General features: G+C 45.3%; 1 protein-coding gene across 1 annotated transcript in view; it reads left to right on the forward strand.

Moving 5' to 3' along the window:
* Positions 1–626: 626 nt before the first annotated feature.
* The window catches only part of KCNIP1 (potassium voltage-gated channel interacting protein 1), a 282,312-nt gene continuing 256,936 nt past the window's right edge, over positions 627–26,002 (forward strand). Inside the window, exon 1 of the mRNA XM_059825224.1 lies at positions 627–687. Coding sequence (XP_059681207.1) covers positions 627–687 — 61 coding nt within the window. The remainder of the gene's footprint in view (positions 688–26,002) is intronic.

Consider the following 26,002-nt stretch of genomic DNA (forward strand, 5'->3'; position numbering starts at 1 on the left):
GCAGCTGGGGCTTTGATGCCTCGCTCACTACCCTTTCCCACTCAGAAGATTTCCATTCATTCCGAATTGGTACCCAGCCCAAAGCCCTGGCCTCCCCCCGAGACCCTCAGCATGTCTCCAGGACTCCAGTTTAGCATTCACTGGAAGAGATGCGCTGATGCTCCCTCGCTAGACCTACAGGCTGCTGGTTGGAGCCATAAGGGAACGGGAGGAAGAATTAGCCTGTGTGTTTATGTGGCTGTGCTCCAGTAAATATTTTGATGCATCTGCTGCCAGCTCTGGTCTGAGGGAATCTACCTAGCATTTAGATTTTGATGGGGAGCTGTTTTGAATAATAACAGTGCAGCCGGCTGTGAGTCAGTGCATGTGTGTTGACTTAAAAAAAAAAAAAAAAAAAAAACCTCAAAGCTTAACGCTTGCTGAACGCTGAGCTGCAGTGCTTTGCTTTTTCCCTCCTCCTTTCTTCTTTTCTTTCTTCTCTTGACTTCCTCTGTTTTGTTTTGTTCTTGGGGGCATTTCACATAGATTTTGTTCACTGGCGGTGGGGGGGTGGGGTGAGAAGAATAAAAAAAAAACCACCCCAGCCAAAATAAATCCTCCCCAAAAACTCACAAGTAGCTTTTGCAATGGGTGCTGTAATGGGTACGTTCTCTTCTCTACAAACGAAACAAAGACGACCATCAAAAGGTAAGACCTCCTGTTTTGTTTTTCCTGTCCCTTCTGTGTATTTGCTAGGAGAGAAATTTATATTAGGAAGGGAGGAGAAAATGAACATGTGCCACTCGCAAGTAACCCAGCAATGTTTATGTGAGGTGTAATATGCAGAGGCGAGTGGGATGCGAGGTGGTGGAGGAAACGTGTGGGCATGAAGAAATTGCTGTGGAGGGGCTCGGGGGGTGAAAAGCATCGGAAATACTGTAATCCTTCGTACAGACGTGTGTGAGGAGGAGAAACTCAGTGGCTCCATATGCAGAGCACTTACAGAAAAGACCTGTTTATTCCCAAATTCCATGCTTTGTAAAGCCTTTGAGGAGGGAATAAAATGTAGATAGACAGCAAATTCTTCCCAATACCTTGTGGTTTCTTCTTCAGAAAGTATTGTTAAAGGCAATGTTGCATATTCAGTAATTCAACACCGAGTGTGCAGTACTAATGATGTGTGTTTTATAAAGATTATCAAGAGGGGAAAAAAATTAGGATGTTTTCATAAAGAAGGGGAGGAGGAGAACCTCATGGAAAATAAAAAAGCAAGCGGCAATCCCAGGGATTTTAATCCTTAAATCCAGAAATCTTGGCTGTGAAATGCTGATTTTCCAGGAGGTCTGGTTTGTGTAGTGTTTGCTTGAGCTTTGCTCAATTTCCTTCAGGGTTAATTCAAAAATTCCAGGGTGATGCTGAGCTGAGCAGAAAGTTGAAAGCACTGTCAGGGGCATGTCCATACCGTACAGAATGAGTATTGTTTAGAAAACAAAAAGAAAGACTCTGTAACTTGGGCAAGTCTTTCTGCTATTCGGAAATATTCCCTGCCCGAACCTCTGCATTTAACAGTCTCTCAGTATTTCTAGCGTAGGTCTCTATTTCCACTGGATGTGTTGCTCAGTTCATAAACATACTTCTGAATTGCAAGTTGGTATGGATTTTCTAGCAATTTAAATCAAAAATTGTCTTAGGAAATACCAAACATCAATTAATCACTCTAAAGAGAAATGGGGAAGGGCTGCGCAGGGGATTTGATTGCGGCAAGTTTGTGACCACGTGTAAAATTCTGTGTTCCTGGTACAGGACAGGTAGGGTAAAATTTTACATTAGACTGTGTGTACATGGTTTACAGTTCACCTTTCTGTGTTATTATAATGCCATAATTGTAGAATTGTCTGGGATGTGTATGATATTATTTAAAATGCGAGCATAACTGTATAATTGTCTAAGCACTGAGTCACACTTGAAGCTGTGAGAGTGGTGTTTAGGCACTGCAAAGTACACGAGAGCTGAACACGATGCGCAGGGCATGGTGGCTGCTGTGACACCTGCCAGAAACCTGGGACCTGGATTTGATTTCCACTAAACGTAGATAATTTTTGGCTGAATGTATCTGTTCTCTACTACTTTGTTGTCTTGTGATTGGCTGAACTCTCTAGTGGATGGAAGAAATTGCTTTTTGTTGGAGTTCACAAGCAGTAAAAATCCAGCATCTGGTCGCATATTTGAACACTTACAGTGGGATTTAATCTTGCTGATGCCTGCTGGCAGTGGTTGTTCAGCTATTTTTATCAAAACTTGTGTTCTCAGAGTTATCTTCTCTTGGCTCTGATGTGTTATCCATGTGGTGTTGCTGGTTAGTAGGGCACCCAGTTGGAGAGAGCAAGTTGGAAGAAATTCCTTTGATTTTCTTGGCTATTTTCAAAGCCAGTACAGAATTTCACACTTTTTAGTCACTATTTACGTGGCAGGAAAGAGCACAAGACAACAACGCTGGTGGTTTCAGCTGACTTCAGCACGTTGCAGGTGCCTCTCTAGACTGATGCCCAGAGGATCCCCCAGATCTCGAAACAAGAGTGGCGGAGGCATGTTTGCCGCACGTGCCTGTGGGCTGCTTGGTGTGTTTTACGCTGACTGCGAGCACTTCCACCTTGTCAGCAATGAAACACTAACACGTGCTGGGCTTGAATACAATCTGAAATCGTTCTTTGTCTGTGAGCTAAGTAGTAAAAGTCAATCACCGCTACATGATGGATTCCTTAGTGTTGCCCCATCAGAATCTTCTCCAGCCCCTGACCATCCTGGTGGCCTCCACTGGACCATGCTCTAGTGTATCTATGTCTGTCTTGTCCTGAGGAGCCCAAAACTGGCCATGGCACTCTGGATGTGCTCACACAAGTGCTGAGCAGAGGGGAAGGATCACTCGTCCCAGTGCTGTATGCATGGTTGTTGATGCAGCCTGCTGTGGGGGTTGCCTTCTCTGCCACAGGGCACCTTGCTGACGATGCTCGGGTGTCGCTGCTCCATCTGATATCACTGTGTCTATCTTTTGTTGAGTAAAGTGTTTATTTTCTATTTTATTATTCATTATCATCAACTGTTATGTTGTTATTTATTATGTTTATCTGTGTGTTTATTTGAATATTTCATTATTTATGTAAGAGTTAAATAACTGCTGCTAAAGCAAGGGCTTGATGAATAGTTATAACAGGGCTAGATCCACACCTCTGCAAATACACTGTCATCTTGGTAAACATGTGCTCTTCCAAGTAGTTTGAAGACAATTTGTATAGCCTTTTCTAGCTGAGCAACTCACATGTGTATCTGAAGCTATGTATCTTTGGTGTAATAATCTAAAAGCAAAAACCAGGCATGTATATTGTTTTAAGAATAGGTAAAATAGGTCATGTCTAAAGTGAGGAGTTTTCAGAGATCCATTAATATCAGCAAACACGTGGTGGGTCCTGGCAGGGTGGGCTCAAGTGGCCTGTGCTGAACCCTTCCAGCTTCAGTGCAGGACACAGCTCTGCTTGTGCTGCACCCCCTCGCACACGGCTCGTGGCCAGGTCCGGGGCGCTGGCAGTGGGACTCGTGGCTGGCTCTGTTATTCCAGCTGCGAGCAGCAATGCTGGAGGATGTATTGTAGCACTGTTCAAGAGTATAAGATTTAATTCCTTGTTTTAATGAAAATGGGGAACCTGAATCAATAAAGGCAGGAGTAGCACAGAAATTGCCTTAAAGTTGAGAGCAGTGGTCCATCAAGTGCAGGACCTTTTCTCTGGAAGTGGACAGTGTTGTGGGTTTGTAGAGGAAGAGATCATTCGTTTGGCTTGAATGTGAAAACTTAATCCAATATAATTGGGCATTTGGTCTAGGCAGGTTGTGAGCCACACGACCTGTCCTGCGGGATAAACATTTCTACTTCTCAGATTTGCAATCCTATCAGCAAAGCTGCAGAAGCTTTCCCTGTTTGCTGGAGTGTCCCTGGATAGTCTATGAGATTTGTGCCGTTTGCTTTGGTAGGGGCTCGGAGCAGTTCCACAGATTATTTGTACATTTCATTAGGAATTATTTCCTCTGATCTCCTCAATTGATGGCATTTTAACTTCGTTCGCCGTTGGGATTCTCCTTGTCTGCCTTTTCCAGCATTCTGTGTTGGCCTAGTAAAAGATAACACCTCTTTCTACAACATTTGCTTCGCTTCTATCTCAGACCAGCAAAGCTGCGCAGCGTTTCTGGGCTCCTGGCGGAGCCTGGCTGAGGTCCTGGGTGACAAGCTGACCGTGAGCCAGCAATGTGTCCCCGCAGCAAAGGCGGCCAGCAGCCTCCTGGGCTGCACTGGGCAGAGCATCTCCAGCAGGTTGAGGGAGGTGATGCTTCTCCTCTGCCCAGCGCTGGTGAGACATCCACAGTACCACGTCCGGTGCTGGGCTCCCCAGTACAGGGGAGATGGGGACTTACTGGACAGAGTCCACTGAGGGGCCACGAGGAATATTAAGTGACTGGAGCATCTGACATACGGGAAGAGGCTGAGAGAGCTGGGACTGTCCAGCCTGCAGCAGAGAAGGCTCAGGGGGATCTTATCAGAGAGTATAAACACCCGATGGAGGGGAGTAGAGGTGATAGAGCCAGGCTGCTCTCAGTGGTGCCCGGTGGCAGGACACGGGGCAATGGGCACAAATTGAAATACAAGAAATTCCACTTAAACATAAGAAAACACATGTACTGTGAGGGTAACTGGAACAAGCTGCCCGGAGGGACTGTAGAGTCTCCATCCTTGGAGATACTCAAAACCCAACTGGACACAGTCCTAAGCAACCTGCTGTAGTTAATCCTGCCTTGAGGAGGGGACTGGGCGAGACAATCTTCTGAGGTCCCTTCCTCATCCACCCTCTGGCTCTGGGGATTACTGTCACTTTAAAAACCCTAAAGATGTAAGGGCTTGGGGGTAGTGGGAACAGGAAGAAACATTAAGAGCTCAGTATGGACCAAACGCCAATGAAGCTGAAAGGAGTGCTTGGTCCTCTCTTAATATGTTAGCAGTTAGCACTTAGATACAAGATTAAGATAGACTTGAGAATTTCAGGTTGCTTGTATATCCTCCAGCAAACATAAGCAATAAAACAATAAATGGGTTAGGGGAAAAAAACCCAAAACCACAACAACACTAAAAGGCAGAGGGCCAGCGCAGCAGATAATGCACACACAAATGCATCTCTAGTTTCAACTAGCTGCAGAAATGGAGATTTTTCATGGGTTTTTCCAGTCTGCAGCCAATCATGACCAAATTTGTGGCTAAAATCAGCCATTTCCATATTTGCCATGGAAATGTTTGGATTAGCAGATTGCTAAAGCAGGGGGAATTTCTTGTTTTGACAGCTTTCCATACCTCCACGGTCGTGTGCAGTGGGGATGGTTACACTGTCTTTTGTGGGCAAATTCAATTACAGTAGAAAAGGAAAATTAAGGAATAAGGGATTAGCTATGTTTGCTCTTTCACTGGGTGGGGAGGAGGATAGAGATAACTCAAATATTTCTCAATACCTGAATCTTGTTGACCTTAGAGCTACAGGCCCTAGCTCTTACACTGACTGCACCAGCAGAAAGCAGCACCACTTTCAGCCCGTCATGACTGTGCCCTTTCGGTTCCCTACCCTAGAACTATCTGCTTCTCTGCTCAAAAGGAGAAAAAGTGGTTCATTAGTGTTTCAAGGAATCAGTCCTGTTCAGCCCTAGACCTACAGCTGCAGAATGGAGATGACAGATTTGGGCAGGGGAGCTGCCCTGGTATTTACTTTGCCCCATATGTACCATTACAAAATAACTTTTTGTAAGCTCTTTACGGCAGCTTTATTTTCAATAGGCCTTTGAAATTCATCTGGGTGGAGCAACAGACTTGCCTTTATCCCTCAAAAATCTATTCAGGTTTGGCAGAAAGAAAAGCTTTGAAAGTTGCCCTTCTCTTGCTTGTGCTCCTCAAACTTGACAGCCTGACACCGTTGTGAACGAATGTGTGTGTCCTAAAGACTCTGACCGTACAGCCTGGGGTCCTGGGTATTTTGTTAATGGAGAGATCATCTCAGTTCCCCGCTCGTTTTCCTTCTAGAGCAAGGAGAGCATCCTGCCCCCTGGTCAAAGACCTGAGCCTACAGGTGCTGGAGCGAATGGAAGAAGTGGCTGAAATGATTTCTCCGGGCTGTGCCCAAGAGCCAACACACAGCACTGACATCTCATTTCTTTCCCTAGTCTTTTCTGATCGTCATCTGATACAGTCTGGCAGGTCAGGTACGTGGTCGGCTGCCTGCACTGAAAACTGAGGGTTTGACAGGCTTTTTTTTCTAGGGAATTGTCTTTGTAATGGGTGCACAGAACAGCACTCAGCAACAAAACTGTTTCATGCAAGCACTCAATCAGAAGCAATTTGGGAAATTTGTGATGACCAATAAGTGTTCGTCAGAATATGCCACTTTGCGTGAAATGCTTTGGTTTCTCCAAAGTGCAGAGCTATGTGGGAGGCTGCTCGGCGTTGCAGTAGCCAAACGTGTGGCTGGGACGCACCTGTGATGGGTGGCGCAGAGGTGTGGGAGCTGTTTGCACCCTGCTTTCCCGTGTCCTCAGCAGCCCTCTACCAGAGCTCACGTGGCAGTGGGGTTTGCTTAGAGATGGGTAGGACTTACAGACTTGTGACTGCTTTCATTCCCCAGTTCTCCATCTTTCAGCCCAAAATTCTTTAGCTCCTGTGCAGTTACTAGCTCTTAATTTCTTCCCTTGCCTCTTGCTTTGTTTCCTGCTTGCTTCCCTATAAATACAACTCCTGGCAGCGAGGCAGGGGGGGTCTCAAAGAGCTGGTCTTAGGAGTGGATAGCACTGATTAAATTAAAATAAGCTATGTGTGTCCCTGATTGCTTCTCACAGGCACACAGCGCCTGCCTGAAATGCTGGAGTCAGACCCAGCTTGGAGGTTTGGAATAAAGAAAAATGAATAGAGGAAAGTACATTATATAGTGTGTTATATGTTACGTTGCATTAGCATATGTCTGTGCTCATTTCCTGCCCTTGGGTGTGGGTACTATGTGCCACTCAAAGTGCAGCACATCCACGTAGAGCCATGAAATCCCACGGCAAAAGAGGTGATCAGAGACTTCAGCTTTGTATGCCAGTAGGCTGCAGTGCTTTGAAGTTTCTTTATGTTCCACTGTAATCCAAAAAGTGTAAAACGGAAAATATTTTCCAACTTTTAACTTCCAGCCTTGGTAATCTTCCAACCTTCATCATCATCAGCTCTTCCAGTGTGAATTACTGGATATTTGATGTTTGGAATGGGCACTAGGAAGCACTTGGATTTTTGCAACTGAAAATATTCGCCACTATAGTTGTGAAAAGCTTGGAACTTAATACTTAGCAGAGGTTTGGCAAATTCCCAGCTTCACAGTGGTTAACGTCACCAAATATGTAAACAGGAGTCAATTAGGGTTGTACACGTTTTTTCAGGAAAAACTTATCTACAAAAAAGCAGGCCAAGATCAACCAAAGCAAGTTATAAACTCATGCTGATTTTGGTCAAATGCGAGGGGAAAAGTAAAGATGTTTTATTTCTCCACTTATAAACCTAACGTTGTTCTACAATTGCTTATTTTGATATTTATTTAAGCTTTATTAAAATTCCTGAAGATTTACAAATTTTTCAAAACTGAAATTAATTTTTCTTTTGAGCTCAAACTCTTCATTAGTCAAAATTGATATTAATTGTGGTTATTCATTAACATTTTCAGAACACTTTATTGGCTTGTAAGTTTATTGTTGTTTTAGATGCAAATAGAGAAATGTAACTGTTAAGGTACTCCCTCCATTGGGGTGGGAGACAGAACTGGGTATTTATGTCAACTGCCGTGTTTCGTACTCAAAATCATTATCCCGAGAAGGTAATGGCACAGTGATGCAGAAAGTTTGGGTACCTGTTCGGGGTCTCTGAGTTATGTCGCCGCTCACACGGTGGCTAACTGCAAAGTAAGAAACATCTGCATTTCTCTCTGAGAGGTGTTTCCTAGTGGGTGCGGGATGCTTTAGGCATCCCACATCCTCCCCTGCAGGAAGGTACCAAAATGCGTGGCAGGGGTCTTATCCAACTGGGAAATGCATGTTCGAGCTATATGGTACCACAGCAGCATTTCTGACCACAATATATTCCGGGTTCTAAGCAAGGGATTTAACTTTTCCCCTTTTATTCATTTTGAGATGGCCCAGGGAAGGAGAATAACTGTTATTGTAAGATGGATTATATTTAACAAATCAAAAATGATTAAAAGCATAAACTGTGTCAGCATTTTCAAAATAGGTGAGTCTCAAATGAAGGAAGCTGTGCTTATATATTTGCAGTCTGTGTTTGCGGCCGTCACTGTGGGGTGATGTCTCTGGTCTGGACTAAAAACAATATGGATAGCGGTCAGTTAATTTCTAACTGCGTTTCATAAAAACGGGGATGTAACTCGTGCCGGCACTACTCAGGATACAGAGGGTATGGTGGGGCTAGTCTGAAGAGTTTAAACAAACCACAGCAGAAATGAGGTGAAGTTCCCAGGGAGGAAGCGTGGCTGGCGGGAGGCAGGGAAGGACGGTGTGCCAGCGGACGGACGCTGGGCAGCAGGAGCTGCCCGGGAGCCTGGACTCCTCCCTGCGGGGCAGGCGTGGGGAGCCAGCCCGGCCTGGCCGTGGTGCAGGGAAGTTTTAAGCAAGACATGAACCGCGTAACAGAGCCATCCTTTCCTGGCAGAGCTCTGCTACATCTGTTTGGCTTTCCTCAATCCAAACATTACTTTCTTGACATATTCAACAACCGCAGCTCTTCACGCACACACCACTGTTTGCTTTTCTCTTGCTCCACGAAAACCCTCCCTCCTCCCAGGCACGTTCTGTGGGTGGTTAGTTGGGAAGTGCCCAGAATTTCCATAGATGGCCACAGCTACGGTCTCTAAAAGCCCACGGGTAGGCACAGGACATTTTATGTTGTGGCTGGGAACAGCTAATGGCGAACATGATTGTGAGGATACATGTTGTGCTGCTGGAGGCAGGTTTCTAGGAAACCCGGGAGGTGCCTGCATCGTTCTGCTGAAGGGTCCTTAGTGGAAAGGGAGAGTGTCATCTCGAAGGGGGGAAGCCGAATTACGGCACTCCAGAGATCAGTACAGAACGTCAGGGGCTTTTAGTGCTCTGACAAAATAAATGTTTCTGCCTGTCAGATTTATAGGCAGGAAAATATGGATGAAACAAGCCATGTTCACAAGATTTAGCCAGTTAAATAGAGCACGGTTTCAGAAGTGGAGCTCAAATGTTTTGACAACAATTCTAACTTTGCCTGCCTGCAGCTCGGGGCCGAGCTCCCAGGTACGTTTTCCCAGGCTGCTGTTGCTTTCTTCTAGTGAGCAATGCTACACATCAGCCCCATAGATTTTTTTTTTGATTATCAGCTGAAACCTCAGGCAAGGCCCCTGATTTAGCACATCAAACTGCATGAGCTGGGGCTTGTTCTCTGTAGGGTACACACGCAACCCTGTGAAGGATAATGCCGTTAGCTCCCCGGCTGCAAAATGTCAGGAGCCAGCACAGCATCTGCGGGGAAGGACAATTTCCCTTAGGGAAACTGTTTCATGCCGTGCAGGTAAACCCCGTGATGCAGCGGAGAGCATCAGCACCCCTTTGCACTCTTAATCCTCACAGTTCAAGGGACTCGTGTGTTGATGTCTGAACTTGGAGCCGCACATGAATATAAACAATAGGAAGCAGGAAACTTTTGTGTCAGTGCCGAGGGGATTGCTGTCTGTTAAGCCAGCGTAACTGAATTGGCACACTAGTTTACATGCTTTGCTGGGAGAGTCAGACGTGACCCCAAACTGTGATACTAGCGCCCCGGGAATTGAAAGCATGTCCTTGCGTGGATCTGAATCCCTGTAACATTGTGTTTGTTTTTATCTAATATTTTAACACGTGAGCTGATAGAAAGTCTAGTTTGCAGTCCTGTGCATACAGAATTAGCCAGGCTGCAGGCAACTAGACCAAGAACTGCATTAGGGCATGAGGAAAATCCTTCCTGGGTGGACATTTGTATGTACCGAACGATGGGCAAAGGCAAGTGTGTGCAGTTCTGCAAAGGAAATCTGGTCCCGCAAGGTCCATTCCTGTTTGTGTAGGCAGCAACCGGACCTGCACACAGAGCAGGTTTGGTGCTGGGACAGAAAGCCAACCGGAGACTGATCTTTCAGGAAAGTGCCTTTCATTTCCAGGGCTTTAAGGCATCAAAAGGGGCTATTTCCAACAGCAATTTGGCATTCTCCACTTGGCAGGAGTGAGGACATTACAGCTGAGCTACTGCCCCATCATTTCTAATCACCTCCACAGTGGAGCACTGGGCTGCACGGGGCTCACTGCAGCCTTCCAGGAAAGTACGCTGTCAAACAAAAGGAATTTTCTGATCAGGCATTTTCTGGGTAGTGCCATCAGCTATAGTGCTTTACATGACTACATTTGCATTTTTTTTAGCTGATGCTGCCTTTTCTCTTCCCTCTGTCCTGACTATTGATGGAGGTAAAGTACTTGCAGTTCAAAAGTTCATCCGCTGCAGGAAATCAGTGTGTTATGTGGTTCCTCAGTTGTTGGTTGTTGCTCTGTTCAGCAATGCACAAAAGAGAACACAGCAATTCAAAAAATTCTGAATGTCACCCACAGCCCAGCTCAGATTTAGGTGAATGGTGCGTAAGTTAAAATGAGGTGCTGTATGTGTCGGTGCAAATGCACTCTCATGTTCTGCGTACTACTGGTTTGTAAAACCTACAAAGCAGATTAATTGTTAGACTAAAAGTTTGATCCAATCCTGCAACTTGCCTTTACCCCACGGAGTTTGTGAGATGTTTTGGAAACTGGAAATGCTCTGACTTGGAATAAATTTTGTCATGTCTCTTTGCATTGTTTGTTTTTAGCAAAACTGTCCCTTTAGAGTTGTTGCCTGGAAATTATTGATAGCGGGGAATTAGCTGGTAAACGTTGTTCTTATCCATCTGGATCAAAACCGGACAGACAGCTGTGAGAAGCTGCTCGGTGGGGAAGTCACCAAGTCAGCCCCACAATCCCCACGCTGACTCCGACGTCTCAGGCTCTGGTCACTCAGAAAACACAAATCCTCCCCTCTTCTGCTTCGGCTGCTTCCCCTTCACTCCGCTGCACTGCTGCTGTCGTCTCGCTTTCCGCTCGGGCTCCAGCAGTGCTTATGTATTTTCAGTTAATATGTCTGAAATATAAGGGTAAAAATAGCTGAACAACTATAAGCAAATACTAGAGGCATTTGCATATCTGGTAATATTTTTCACCTGCGAGAAATATTTCAAACTCTACTGAATTCCCGAAAGAACAAGAAGCGAGGAGGGAGCCTTTGATCACCTCTCTGTGTTTCTGGGAAGAGGTGCTTCTCTGCAGAAGCCCGCACACATCGTACTCGTTTACTTAATGGGTGCATTCTGTCCTGTTAGCCATGAACGTAAAGCAATCTGTTTAAAGAGCTTCACTGCCCTATAAATCAAACTTCTGAGGCAGGGACAGTGCTGCAGGAGATCCGATTCCGTCTGTGCTTTCCCTGTGACCTGGCGCCAGGTCTGTGTGTCTCGGCACCCGCTGCTCTGCATTTGCCAATGTGAGGTTCAGGGCCCTTGGTCATCCTCACCAGCTTGTTGTCCTTTTTTGTGCAATCATGTTACAGCTGTAGAGTTTTGCCTAAGTTAATTGCTTGTCACTTGCCTGCTTGCTGTGATTTAGTTTTATTCTATTTTGTTAAGCATTATGAGATAGCTACCAAGCATGTGAGATGTAGGAGAGTCGGAGGTCAAAGCTAAGGCATCGTTTTTCATCTTGGGAGTGCTGTTTTCCAGTGTCAGACAGGACAGAGACCACCCTGCCAAGTACTGTGCAAGGTAGACATTGTGCACACGGATTTGCTGTGGATGGGGCATTTGGCTCAGGAACTCTCTGCAACTGTTGCCAGTGGCAAAGGGCGAGGATGACATTAAGCAGCTAGTCTGACATAGCATCCACCTGCAGAAGATTTTCTCTGTGGAGCAGTGCTCATGGTCTTAATCAGCTGGTAGTCACTGACGTTATGCGACAGCGATAGGATGGCTGGAATAACAAAGGCCACTTTTGAAGAGTGTGCCCCAGAGATGTTGCCATTGTCTTCTGTAGTGTCAGCACCTGCTTTGCTTTCTGCCAGCAACTAGTAATTTTGATGTTGCTGGTAGTTTCAGGGCTGCGCTTCAAGAGATTGACGGTGCTGTGGACAGGCTACACGGTGCTGAGACAGCTACAGGCATAGGGCTTTTCCCAAAATGGGCAGAGAAATGCTTGTTCTCCATCCTGTCATGGGAGTTATGATCCTTTCCAACAGTTTAGGAGAGTTCATTTCTTCCACAACTCTTGGGTTTACTGGATACGTGGACAGAAGAGAATGAGCCAGTTTAATCCTTTGTAGTTGAAGGAGCTCAGGTCAATGTGGTGGTTCTTGTAACACTGGCAGATTAAGCAATGTTGCAGTGGAACAGCGTGGCCGTCACCCATCGCTATCTGTCAGGTGTGGTAAGGGCCTGCGCTGTTCTGTACCAGGCCTGGAGGGACACGTGAGATGTCCTGGAGGGTGGGTCAGAGCTGCTCCCACAGCTTGCTGAATACCTGGGGGAGGTGCCCCTCGCACAGGGGAAGGCATTTCTTGCAGCGATGTTTTAAGACCAGGAATAGGTGTGGACAGTGGATGTAGGGCACCAGTGAGAACGTTTGTGATCATTAAGAAGTGGGAATATTTGAGTGTGTCCTGGAGCGGGAATGGACACAGAAAGCTGGGAAACCCACAGAGCCAGGCTGGGCCGCGTGTGCATGGAAATCAGCATCACTTTCCTGAGATGCCTCTGTGTCATTTGCTGTAAAATGTTGTTCAGAATGATCAGAACTCAGTGGTAACTGCTCAAATCCTTTTGTTTTAAATTCTCTGTGCATTTTGAAATATCTCCCTAATCTGATTCAGGGCAATGTACCCTTAGTCAAGTTGAAGTTACCTCAAGCTAAGTGACAGGGTGAACTAATGTACACTTTCTATTTTGCTCCTGTTTCCCTGATTTTCTGAGTCTGATCTTTCAGTAAATAGCACTTTGGATTTTAACCTGTTCGCTGCTGTGAAAGGCGCTGTGAAGGAACCTGCAGCAGGGAGAGAGCAGCTCAGAGAGAGAGAGATGGGGGTGCTAGTGTCTGTGCTGGAGAAGACAGCAGAGTACGACTTAAATAAATTCTAACAAGTTTAGTATTAAGGTAGTTTCTAGGTCTGGTTCCCAGACAACAACATATTTGTTAACCGAATATTTCCTGTACTAGTAAGAGAGCCTCAAATTTATTTGCATTTCACGGTCCACATAAATGTGGAGACGCTGCCAAAATTGTCTCTTTCCCTCCTCTGTTTTCATTGTAGACATTCCAGAAAATGGAGCAAAATGTTTTTCCCTGCTGTTTGGTTCTTCGTTTCATGCATATGCATTTTTGGGACATGCACTCCTCGAGCATACAGCCGAGTGCACATGCCTGGAGTCTCGGCAGGCTTGTGTAGCTTTGAAGTAGAGAACCTAAAGCATAAGTAAGATATTTGCAGGATTAAAGAGAATTTAGAGAAACAACAGTAGAGATTTAAAATTCCTGTAAATAAGTTCAGTCACAAAACCAGAGATGAGTTTTCACCTGCCTTCTGCTTCCATCTTAGAGATGTTTATAGGACTGCAGTAGGAAAGGAGATATTTACAGAATGAAGCTGCTCACAAATGTTAGGAAAATCACTTGTGTTAGTGTTTTCTGTTGATGTTCACTGTAATGCAGTTTGTTGTTGACATCACATTACAGAAGGGATTTATCGGGCAACAGTCTTGGGTGCTAAACCTGCTGACACACGGCAGTGCAGGGGAACGCTGTAAATAAGTTGGATAGCTTTATTTTTGCAGTACTCTAATTAGTCACCCTTAACACCTCCATAAAATAGAAATGCAGATTTGTAAAATCCAGCCCCCAAAATCTCCTTGCTTCCCAGCTAGAACATATGCAGGATTCTCAATTTGAGCATCTCAGCCTGGCACGTGTGTTGTTTTCCCTGAGCCTCAGCTTCTAAACTTCAGCAAGTGTAGGAAAAATGTTAGCCTGCCTTTTTCCAGCACCCTCTGAGTCTAGGAGAACATCTTGAAGGCATGAACTAATTGCCCAGGAACTCATCAAGTCTGGTGGACCTTGATTCGGCCCAGGACGTTTGGGGCTGGCTCTGCCTCAGGTGCAGCTCTCTTCGGTCAGTCCCTTCCCACTCCTTCTGGAGTTGCACATTTTGGTATTGCAGGTGGGCAGAGAGAAGATGAGTGTACAGGTTTATTTACAGGCTCTTACTCCCCTTGATGGTAATAACCTACTTAAAGGAGTAGAGGCAAAGTCTCAGTCTGCAGCTTCCTCCCAGTCTTTGCGGAGGGCTGGGAAGGGATTTTCTCGTGCCACCTGCCTGGGAGCGGGCCCGCGGTGCAGGGGGGTGGCTGCAGCCCCTGCCAGCACCGGCTCTCCTCCTCCTGCTGCTCCCTCCCCATACCCCACTGCACAGGGGCTGCTCAGTACCCTCCAAGGGCTCTCCTAGCTCAGGGCACCTGCACTGAAAAGCAGTATCCCATTCCCTGTTGGTTAGCCTGAATTGTCGTATACCACCGCCATCACTTGCGGATGTGTGGGAAGCACAGGGCCCTTATTTAGCAGCCAGCTTAGAAATATATTTGCACTTCAAGCAACGGAAACCCTCTCTGGCTCAAGGAGGGTGAGCGGGGCCCCACGCATCTGATTTTTCAGGGATGTTGCAACAACAGTAGTTGGAAAGCAAGGAAGAGGCTTGTATAACAACAATTGGTGTGGTCCTTGTTCTCTGGGTAGAAACGTATTTTGTTTGAGAGCTTCCCCTCTAGCAGCCTCCACAAGTTCCTTTAAAGCCAAATAGGACATCTCCTTCTGTGCAAGGGTGGCAGACAGAAGTAGGACAGGGTTTTGTCCTTTTGAACTATTAATACAGATCACAAAAATGTACCAAAAGCTACAGAAACTTTTAAAACTATGATGGAACTTTGGAGGTAATTTATTTTTTGTTACAGCTAATATTGTATTTGGTGTAAAACACAAAGCATGTTTTGATACCTTCTTCCCTGGTAGAAAAGAAGGAAAAAGGAGAATCCAAATTCACTCTCAATTAAAACCTCTTGAACCCCATATGTCTTTTTTTCCCTGAAAGGTACTGTTCAAAAAGACATTTTTCATTTCTAAAGCCCAAAGAAAAAAGAAAGTGTGGCCAGCCCAACTGAGCACACACTGCTACTGTCTTCTGAAGGAGTTTGAGCAAGTGTGTGGGATGATAAATCACCCAGCATCAGCCTTGGCGCCTGTGCAGGGTTGAAGAGGAATACAGCTTCACTGATGTATCCATTTTCTCCCGCATGAGGCAGAAATCATCCTATCAGCTATTCTAAAAGAGCTTCTGTATGTACAATGTCTATATGATTTACGGATCGATTTTAAGTATCTGTAGATACCAGGTCTCTGAGGAATTTTGTCTATTGTGACTCACACCTTACATTGTAAATTTCTCTGTAATTGTCGTCTTTCACAGAAGGATCCACAAAATTTAAAACGTTTTCACTAATTAATTGTAAATATTAGCTCTATTGTTAGCAGCAACAGTTTGGATTGTTTTATTGTAGGAAAGTGGGAGGGAGCCACTGTTTTGGCAAGTGACAAGCAAATAGTATATCATTAAAAGCCAAGTGTTGGATTGGAGTCATTAAATCCGGTAGCAGTAGGTATTTAGAGTCAAGTTTGGCGGTGAGTTTCTAGCTGGTGAAGACAGCTGTACCGCATGCAGGAAACCTAGATCAGTGTTCCTCCGCGAAAGCTTCGAACTGGACCTCGCGGATTCACTAAGACCTGCAGAAACTGGAGGGGTTTGGCGCTTACTGCTTTTCCAAAGCCTCCGGCAAGTGGTTCTAGAGGGTAGGTTTTTCAGTTGATTTCCTGCATTAGCCTGCAGTGGTTTAGCCGTTGCCCGGGCAAATTGCGTTAAAGAAAAAAGTCATTAAACCACTAAACAAAATCTATTTTGTACTTGTCCAGTATCTAACCATTCTGCAAGAGGACACTGACAGGGCTCCTGCCCTGCCTCTTTGTAGACACCCGCATCTCCTCTCACAGCTCCCAACTCTGCTCTTTTCTCGCTTGCCCTCCACAGGATCTGGGCCACTTCATTACCGGCTGTGCTCGTCTGTCCTGTTGTTGCAGGCCATGGCAAAACTGGACTGCACTTTGCTATATGGGTAAACACGCTAAAAGCTATTGGCTTTCCCCACTGACTTTTAGGCACGTGCAGGGTTATCATACCTTACAGCCATTTTGTTGTTTTCACGCACAGTTTGCGCCGAATGCAATCATCGCCTATGCTTAATAAGTGATTTTGGTATAAATTGTAGACTGCCTCCCTAAACAGATTATAACTCAGTACTCCTGAATATAAGTAGCTAGCAGCTCTGTGATCAGCATGCTATAGAGAAAGGCTCCTGAATGACAGGATGTATGGGCACACATTTTCTCCAGTTGCTTGACAAACTACGATCCATAGTTTCATCTTAAGCAAAGCAACTGCATCGCCTGAGGCTGTAAATACCATCCCTGCTCTTAATGGCCTTAGGGTACTGGCATGAGGTGAGCTCCCTGGTACCACTGCAAGGTTGGCAAGATCATTGTGTACACAGCTCAGAAAGCTGCTTATGTGCTGCTTAGAAACTGCACCATTTTTTACAAAGATTACTGAATTAAGGTCATAAATTTACAAAGTCAAAAGCAGGGGGGTTTTGTTTGTTTAAAAAAGCTCCCTTGCCTTCATCCAAAGATCTTGTCTATCTGTAATATAGGCTTTATGGTAACAAATGTTTTGAATCTTTGTCCTAGTTTGTATCTTTTTCTTTTTTTATTTTAATCATGGCAGGAAAGGGAGTGATGTGATACTGAGAAAAATTTGCAGCTACCCAGCCTCAGAAGTACATGTCCTGTCTCTGAGTATTCCACTTCTTCTTTTCATCCTTTCAAATAAGCAGATTAGATTTTGCCTGAACTCAAGCCATTAAGCCTTCAAAAGATGAAGGTTCACTTTATTAAACTCTTAAAAAGAAGTCCAAGGTCTACTCCCAACTCTTACTTTGTATGATGGGCTGTCCTCACTGTTTCACTACTTCCTGAGCTTCAGGGACAAGCTAAGAAAAGAATATAAGGCAATGAGGGTTTTGCCCTTGGCAAAATGCATTTTTTCACTCCCTCACTGCCATGCCTGGGGCCAGCCTGCCTCCGGAAGCCACTGTTGGGAGCAGGGACAGAGAAGAAGGTCAAGAAGTTCCAGCCTGAGTCAGAGCCCTGTGTATCCTTGGGGTAGATCGGCATTGTCTTAAGGAGCATGGTAAGAGGTTAGGACCAGAATGAAGAAGGGGTCATGAAAATTCATTGAGAAGGAACTGCATCTCTGTGAACACGAATGTACAAGCTAATGTCAGGTCCCCCTCGTGTTTGTTTTTTTTAGGTACAACATTAGACTGTTGCTACGACAGTTAGGATTGCCTCACCAGGGTTTATATATGTTTATAAGTTTAAATAAAATCTAACAAACAAGTATCATACCAAGACAGCTTAATACTTCTGTATGGATACATGCAAAATTGCTCCAAGGAAAAAGCCAGACCTTTTTTTCATATTAACAAAATGGTATGACTTTCTATTATCAACATTGTTTCTGTATTTTCCCCAGTCTTAGTCAAGGGAAGAGTTATTTTGAATCAATTTATAAAAGGGAAATGCTGAAAGAAAAAGAGAGGAAAGCAGATAATGTTAACAAGATGGAAAAGGGAATCTGAAGGTCTGTCTAGCCCAGCCAAGAAAAGGCAGGGAAACAATTTGCTTCTGTTGAACAAGGCTGTAAAAGCATGCAGGCAGGTAGATTACATCCCAGAGCAGTCAGTGAGAGCTTTTGGATCAGGCCCTAATAACCTATGTGCTGTAGAGCTGCTCTGAGATCTTGATTTCAGCTGGAGAAGGAAGTGACCCCTCTGATAGATATTTTGCTTATTCTTACTATTCACGCTGTTATTCTTAGTGCTTTGTCTCATGCACCAGAAGCGAGGAACTCTCTGGAAAGGCAGTGACCGATACAGCCTGGGCTATTGTATTACCCCTATATAAAGAGAGAGCTTGGGTCTCAGAAACCTTGAGGTCTATTATTGTCAGAAGCCATGTGAGATGGGACAGGTGGGGACAGCGACTGATGGCAGCCGGAGCTCCGCGGCATCAGCAGCTGCCTGGGCACAGGAATGACCTGTGCTCCTGCTGGATGCTAATCTGTTTTCCATGGCTTGGTGATTAAATATGGCTATAACATAGAGGGAAAAATCAACTCATGTTATACAGCCCATCCTTAGGCTATTGCAAAAAAAGATTCCCTGTAATCCAAATCCCTCGCCTTTGCATCACTGGTAGGCTGCGGAGCATGGCTCCTCTCTCTTATTTTCAGCAGTTAAATTGCATCAACAAACTGCTGAGTTATATCTGTTGCTGTAATTAGCACCTGAGGAGGTGAGGAGATGGCCTCTGAAAGCAGGAACCAGGGTAAAAAGCTGTCCATGGGATGGGCTTTGTGCTCAGGGTGTTGCTGAAGGCTTTGTGCAGGCTGGCTGAAATAGCTCAAGAAGCGGCAGGCATCAGGGTTGCCACCGCGTAGCCAGGTTGGAATGGGTTAGGTGGAGAACTTTAAAGTCTGATGTTTCCTGTCTCATCCGTGCGTAAGCGTATGCAGGATAACAGGATCTCAAATGCTGCGTCACTGGCAACACAAAAGTGGTAACTTTAACGTTCCTCCTCAACTTGACCACCTCTGTGTGTCCTTCAGATACATCTCTCTTCATTTCAGCTTCTTCTTGTCCAAAGTCTCTGGTGAGACGAGTCAGTGAGGACTTGCTGGGGTAGCAGTGCAGAGCTCCCTGCCCTCCTCTGCTGCCGGTGTATTCCCTTCCTGCACGCCATGCTCAGGATGCAGCACAGTTATCTTAAACGGTGAAGTTTCAGAGATGCATACCTAAAAATCGTGACTTGCTTAGCCTGATGGGCAGTGTGTGCAGCACCATTTCCCTCCCCTTGCTGTCCCGCGCCCAACCGGAGAAGCAGCAAAGTCCAGGGCACTGGGGGATCTCCTCGGCGGCTCAGAGGCAGATATTTCAGTCATCAAAGCTCACAGTTTTTCTTGCAAAGCTAAAAATAACCCACGGAAACTTCTCTCTGGATGTTGTGGAGGATGACGGTGTTACGCCACCTTCCACGTAGACATAGGCAATGGGTCATGGGCTGTTAAAACAGCGGTTTGGGTGGTGGGATGTTTCCCTCGCTGTGGCAAATGCTCAGTGTCACCCTTCAGGTGGGGCTTTGTAGTTTTTCAATGGGATTAATGAGCTTGTATCTGCATAGGGCAACTCCAGAGGCCTTTAACTAAGTGCTTAAATACTTTCTAGTCTTCCTTTTCCAGCTTCAAACCTGCTGTATTTTGAATAATAAAAGGGCCCTGGTGAAGAAGTTATTCCTGATGCAGACTCTGCCAGCATGCTGTCCTGCTGCCAAAGCTCTGGGCTGGTCTCCAGGCATTTTGGCACTGATTATTTTAATTGCTTCTTCATTTCAACATCCTGCTCTTCTCAAAACCTTTCTTTTTAAATTTGTATTTTTTTTTCCTGCCATGTGATTCTCCTCCCTTTCTTCCCTTTTGTATTCCTGATCCTCTCTTCTTTCTCTGGATGTTTTTCTGTCTCCTTTTTACTTCCTTCCACCTCTCTGTTCCTGCTGTGGGAGGTAACTTGTGACTCCTTCCCATTGCTCTGGCGCTGTGCAGCTCCTCAGGAGAGCAGGGATTTCTTTCAGAGGTGGGTGGTTTGGAGGAAAGGGGGTGGATTACACCTGCGAAGGAGCGAGCCCCGGGATCCCACTCCTCGGCTACCGTTGCCCTCCTGGCCTTGGTATTTCTGTTTTCCTCAAAGCACAGCAATCAGCAAAAATGCTGCAAAGTTTTTTCTGACCCTGGTTGCCCTTGCGGTTCCCTCCGTGGGCCAGTATTGAGTGGCTTGTGGGTTCAAGGCATTCTAAACCTGTCACCCACTTTACAAATGTCTGCGGTAACTACTGCGCTTCCCTTCCGTGCCAAGTTTCTCCTCCTTGCTTATGTTTTTGCCTTTGTGTCCTTCTACACCCTCCCTTTGTGCAATGTTCAGATGGCTTCTAGCTTCACCTTTATGCAGATTTGGTTTCTTCCTCGCTGCAGGAACTCTGTTCTTTTAATGGGATTTTAAGTATCTAACAAAACCAAACCAGTAATGAACTCGACACTGATTCCTCCTGCAAACTCCTCTCTGTGATAACCTGTTGAAAAGCATTTTCTGCACTGCTTGAATTTTAAGCACTGGGCCATCCAGGAGGGAGTCAGCTGGGCACCAGTGCAAAGCCTTTAGCTTATTTAAACCTCACAAAGGGTGTGTTTGGGGTGTGTTTGGTATAAAAGCTTTGTGTTCTGGCTTTTGGGGGCTGGATTTTATCCCTAAGGAGCAGTTTCTAAACATACCTTTCTGCCTTGGCCTAAAACCTCAGCGGAGGAACTTGGTGTTTCTGCTTTGTACAGGATTGGGCAAATTAATTCTCCATAAATACAATATAATCACTCATGGCATTGACATTTCCCATACTAATGATTAATTCCTTAATTTTACAGTTTCTTACATGCCTAATATAGCATTCTGTGTGTGAGAGAGACTTTTCCTTTTGACTTGTCTTACCAAATTGGTTTGTGATCTTCAGAGATGACGTTTAGTCTGAGAATTCTGTGCTGCTTGTGTCCATTTCACGTAACATGGGGACACTGAGTGACAGCAAATGAGAGCTTCAAGGACACTGCATGACACTGCACGTCTTCCTGCTCTCCACATCAAATATCAGCTGCTTCTTTAGGTGAGCGTCTTCCACGATAGAATGAAACTCCAAGTACACTATGTGTTTGAATAGGCTTTCTGAAATACAAAGACAGTGACTTCTAGGTCGAGAAGTCCCTGAGTCACAAATAGCTGGAGCCTGGGAAGGCGTATCTGTGTATTTCCCTTTTTCCTAGACACTCTCCAAAGCGTTTCCTATCCTCATTGTTGTCTGATCTAGTACCTACGTTCCTATGCAATTTTTTGTCTTTTGAACTGGATTTCAGTGTTTCCTCCAAAAGCAGTGCAAGTATTCTGGCATACTCCAAATGTCAGTGAGCAAAAACTTCAGCTGGTGTCAGGGGCCGTTTGGATAACGCACCTATACTTCAAAGCTCCTGAACTTGCTCTGTAAATAATAGTAGAATATCTAGCAGACTTGGATTTTGTTGGCTAAAGCTTGTGAGTACACCTGGGAAATGTCTCAGCACCTAACCGTGCGTTTAGTCACCTGGAAGATGCAGCCTTTGAAGTGGGTTTGTGGTGCTCTTAGGTGGGCTGGAAGGGCACAAACCTTCTGCATTTGGGATCCTGTTGGCTTGTACCGGGGAAAAACTTAAGCCTGAAACGTAAGAGTAGGTGGGTTTAAGAAGAGCACTGCAATGTTTTTGAGTTCTGCCAGGAACTGAAGTCCTTCAGAGACTTCGGTACTGACAAATTTGCAGCCACAGTACCAGCGGATGGTCTTTGCAATTATTCAAAGCTTCAGAGATGTGTAATAAAGGTCTTTTTTGTTCTTTTTTCTTTCTATGTAATTTGTGTTGCATAGTGACAGTGATATCTCTTCCTGCCTCTAATAATATATTTCAAAATCTTTTTCATAAAGTAATTGTAATTGCACATCTCTGTATGAGAATCAAAGGTTGCTCGTGTCAGGAGAACCCAGGGAAACGTCAGTTGTGTCACTGCCTGCGGAGCTGCTGGAGTTCATCTCCTGTAACCTGCACTGTGTCTAAGCAGCCACTTGCTTCTTAGTCCTCCTGTATTTTTTCCAGTAGCTTTGCACTCCCGGATAGTCCTGAAACTCTGCTAGCGATGCCAGCCCGCTGGGCAGACGACAGGCCTTGGCCGGTGAGCCTGCTGGGCTGCCTCTTACTCCAGCTCCATTAGAGAGGAGCAGGATATGTCAAAAGAATTTTTTTGACGTATTGATACATGTTTCTTACCTTGTCACTGGGAAAGTGTGAAGTCCATTTTTTTCAAACACGGTAAGTGCACTGCTCTTTCTCTTTTCTGTAGCAGGCTTTAGTCCCACAGCTTGAGAGAGTCTGGCTTTCTGTTGCGTGCTCTGGACAGGAGTTGCTCAGCTTTGAGGGAGGAGGCAGAGGATGCAGGAGACGATGAGCAGCTCTTTCTTTGGTTGAGCCTGTGGCAGGGACTGGTGGGCACAGGTACGCGCTGTCTGGTAGGCTCTTCCGAAGGCTCTGCTTGGCACTGTGTTGCTTTTCCCTGGCTTCCTTGTGTCCTGTAAATCTCTACATATGAACCACCTCATCTCAAAAGACTTGTAAACCAGAGAAGATTGGTGGGATTGGATTGCTTGTTCAGCCATAGAGTGGGATTTGAGAATGTTGCAGCATTTTCTTTTGTTCTACATAAGGGTGAAACTGAGGCAAACCAGGTTTTCATGAAGGAGAAGGATGAGGGTTTGAGGCAACCAGAGCAACGGCCTGGCAGTGTCTGGGCTGAGACCTCAGTTTGAAGCAGACAATGGGATCTGTACCTGCATCTTCTCTTGCCCAGGTGACAATTTCAGCTTCCAGCTCTTGGCTTCTTGTGGAAAAGGCTAGGCTTGCTCTAGTATGGTTTAGCCTGAAAATGTATTCTGCACCTTAATCTAGGAAGCTTTCTCCTTTTTTTAAAAAAAAAAGTGTCTTAGAAATTTTGGAGATCAACTTAAAAGTTCTTACTAAAAACAAATTTCAACCAGCTCTAAAAAGACATCCTACCTGTGCTTCCAAACAGAAAGCTCTGCTAGGAGCACTGTGTCACTGGGTGGCTTGTGCTGCTACATGTAGGGATTACTCATGTATGTAACACCCACTTTATACAAACCAGCTTTCCGTTAAAAAACATCTTAACAGTGGAGCAGAGAGGTTTTAAGGCATGTTGATCTGTTAAACTTGAGTTCCCTAGAACAGTCGTTGCTTTGGCCAGCAGAAGCCTCTCTGCCCTTACCAGGGCAAGTCCCTGGAGGTGCCATGACAACAGGGCTCTCTCAGGTGCTCACCATGACTTCAATAAATGTACGATATTTATTGTGGCTATATTTTAAATAAAGGAACAAATCAAAGAACTGGAAAAATATGGTGGGTATTTTTGGACACTGGCAAGAGCGTTTCTGCTGGCTGAGGTTGGAGTGAGCTCTGTTTGCTGTTCCTGTCTGAAAAACATGCCTGATGGATACAAGTGTATTCCAAAAATCCTTAGATGCATCTGTATGGAAACAAAAAGAGATATGTTGGTAGTGGGTGAAAAGAATACCAGTATTCTGCAAAATCTAGTAAAAATGATGGTGAAATGCTTTGCGTCACATTTTAAGGGAACAGGGGAAACATTCCCACCTTTGTGCTCCGTCTTGTGTTTTGCAGCTTCATTCTACAATCCTTTCTCCCAGGGCCTGCAGGTTCCCTTCCCAGGGTGCGTGGTGGAGGTGCATGGCTGCACGGACACCCAGCACTTTCCTCCTGTCTCTAAATCTTGCCGCACTGCCCTAGTTTGGTAAGGGCCTGTGCTGAGGCAGATTTTAGTTAGTAGTCAATTAAAGCTATGGTATAAGAGCTTAGTATGTATTAAAAATGTGGGCAACCCTCTTTGGTTCTTCTGTGGCATAATGTCTTCTGAATCCTTTAGAAATATATCCCTGCTGCTTTCCCAGGCGAGGATTCTGACCTTCTTCACTGCAACAAGCACATAACGCAAATTGGGAGACAAAGTGTAACAAGTGAAAGCTGTCTGTATTTGAAAAGGTGCTTTCTCATGCTTCAGTTTTTGCCTGGTGAAGGTAAAACATCTACCTGTGTGCCCTGCATAAGGAAAGTGGAATAGGAGAAGGCTACTTCCACCTGTAGTTTGGAAATTCATTAAACACCCTGCAGGTTCTTAAAAGAGGTGACAGACTCTCTCTCCCGGTTTATTGCTCTCTCTGCAGCGCCCACGCTCTCGCGGTTGGTTCAAGGCTGTACCACCATTGTGGTTAACACAAGGTTGCAACATTATTCTGAGAGTTTTGTTCTAACGGCTTGTGAGAAATCAGCATGCTGCCAAGAAGAAAGTGTCTGCGAAGGGGGTTTCTTCCCACCTGCGGGAGCTGCCAGCCAAGGGTTAACCTGGAGTAGTTCCAGACAGGGAATGCTGATTTCTGTAGAGCAGCAAAACACCTGTGAGAGGTTTGTTACCTTCACGGGTTGCTGGGCTGTGCTTGGAGGTATATTGTTCGGAGATAAAAATCTCTGGTATGTTTTAACGTGTGTACCTATAGCTCAGGGCATCTGTAGCACAACCTCCAACGTGGATGGTGAGGTTGAAGTCTCACAAATGCCAAGAAAAATGTTTTCCAAAAGTGTAAGTGAGTAACTTATGCATTCAGTTTCCCGAGCTGCCCATCACTGTAGCACCCTGTGCTTTATAAACCCAAATGCATTTATTCTGACAGCGCTCCAGCGCAATGAGGCTGTGATCGCACGGGCCACCAGCACGCCGGGCTTGGCCGTGCAGGGGAAACACCCATGGCCTCACTTTTCAAGTTATTCCCTGTTTTGCAGTACTTTAGAGGATCAAAGCACAGCTCACATCGACTTCAGCTGAAGCTGTCAAGTACTCGACATTTTACAAATCAAGTCCCAGCCTCTCATGCTGAGCACAGTGATGAACGTGCAATTAGTGACTGTTGCTGCAATTAGTGATTTAACAAGAGCTCTGTAGCAGAGGTGTAGCCGTGCTCCAGGAGAATGATGTTACCCAATTTTGAGACCATCCGTTCCTCTTCCTGCGTTCCCTCCCTCTCCATCTTTCACTCCTGAACTGGGGGAGAACCCAACGTTCCTGCAGACGGTAACCTCACTGATTACAGCCCAGAGGGTTATTCCCAAAGCTTTTCCATCCCCTCTGAAAGGATGAAACCAGGGTTCTACTTAAGAATAATATCTGTTTACTCTGTGAGGCATACGGGGATTCCAAACAGTATTGCACGGATACCTTCCTTCTGGCATTTTTTGAACTTCTGATGAAGTGACTGGTAGTAATTATGTTCTTATTGTGCTTTTTATTCTAAGGTATCCTAAACTGCCACAAACCAAGCAGAGAGGACAAAGTCTGTTATCCGGCAATGCATTGTCATTCATACGATGGAGCATGAACATGCATTTAAAATCATGACCACTGCTTCTGCAAAGTGAGCAGACAGGATAACAGCCAGAAAGAGTAAAGTTTTCCCTTCTGTCAAAGCGCACCTTGTAGGTGCTGCCTGTAGGGGTGTGGACATGTGGTAAAGGCTTTGTCAACTCTAGAGATATGGATCTAACTTGATATTAAAACATAGTGCTTGGAAACCATTAAGCCTTTCCAGGTCACAGCTTTGCAGAGCGCATTCAGTGGTAGAAGTGTTGGTCTCCTAAGTCAGGCTGAGAGCATTGAAGCTGTCCCGTGGCGGTGAAGTTGTCGGTTTACAGGGCTCTGATACAGCTGTGCCGTACCTCATGGGGGAATCTATTAAGGAAATCTTGATCTTACCAAATCATGACTAGAAAGCCAGGTAGGAAAAATCTCCCAACATATAACGCGCCTTGCCCTCAAATGTGCTTTCTCTGCCTCACTTCTGCCCTGCTCCCTTTTTTTGTGGGTGATTAACATTAATGAGGATTGAGAAAATTGCATTGCACTGGTTAGCTCTGCTAACCAGC

Source organism: Gavia stellata, chromosome 16, assembly GCF_030936135.1.
Source record: "Gavia stellata isolate bGavSte3 chromosome 16, bGavSte3.hap2, whole genome shotgun sequence".
Taxonomy (NCBI): domain Eukaryota; kingdom Metazoa; phylum Chordata; class Aves; order Gaviiformes; family Gaviidae; genus Gavia; species Gavia stellata.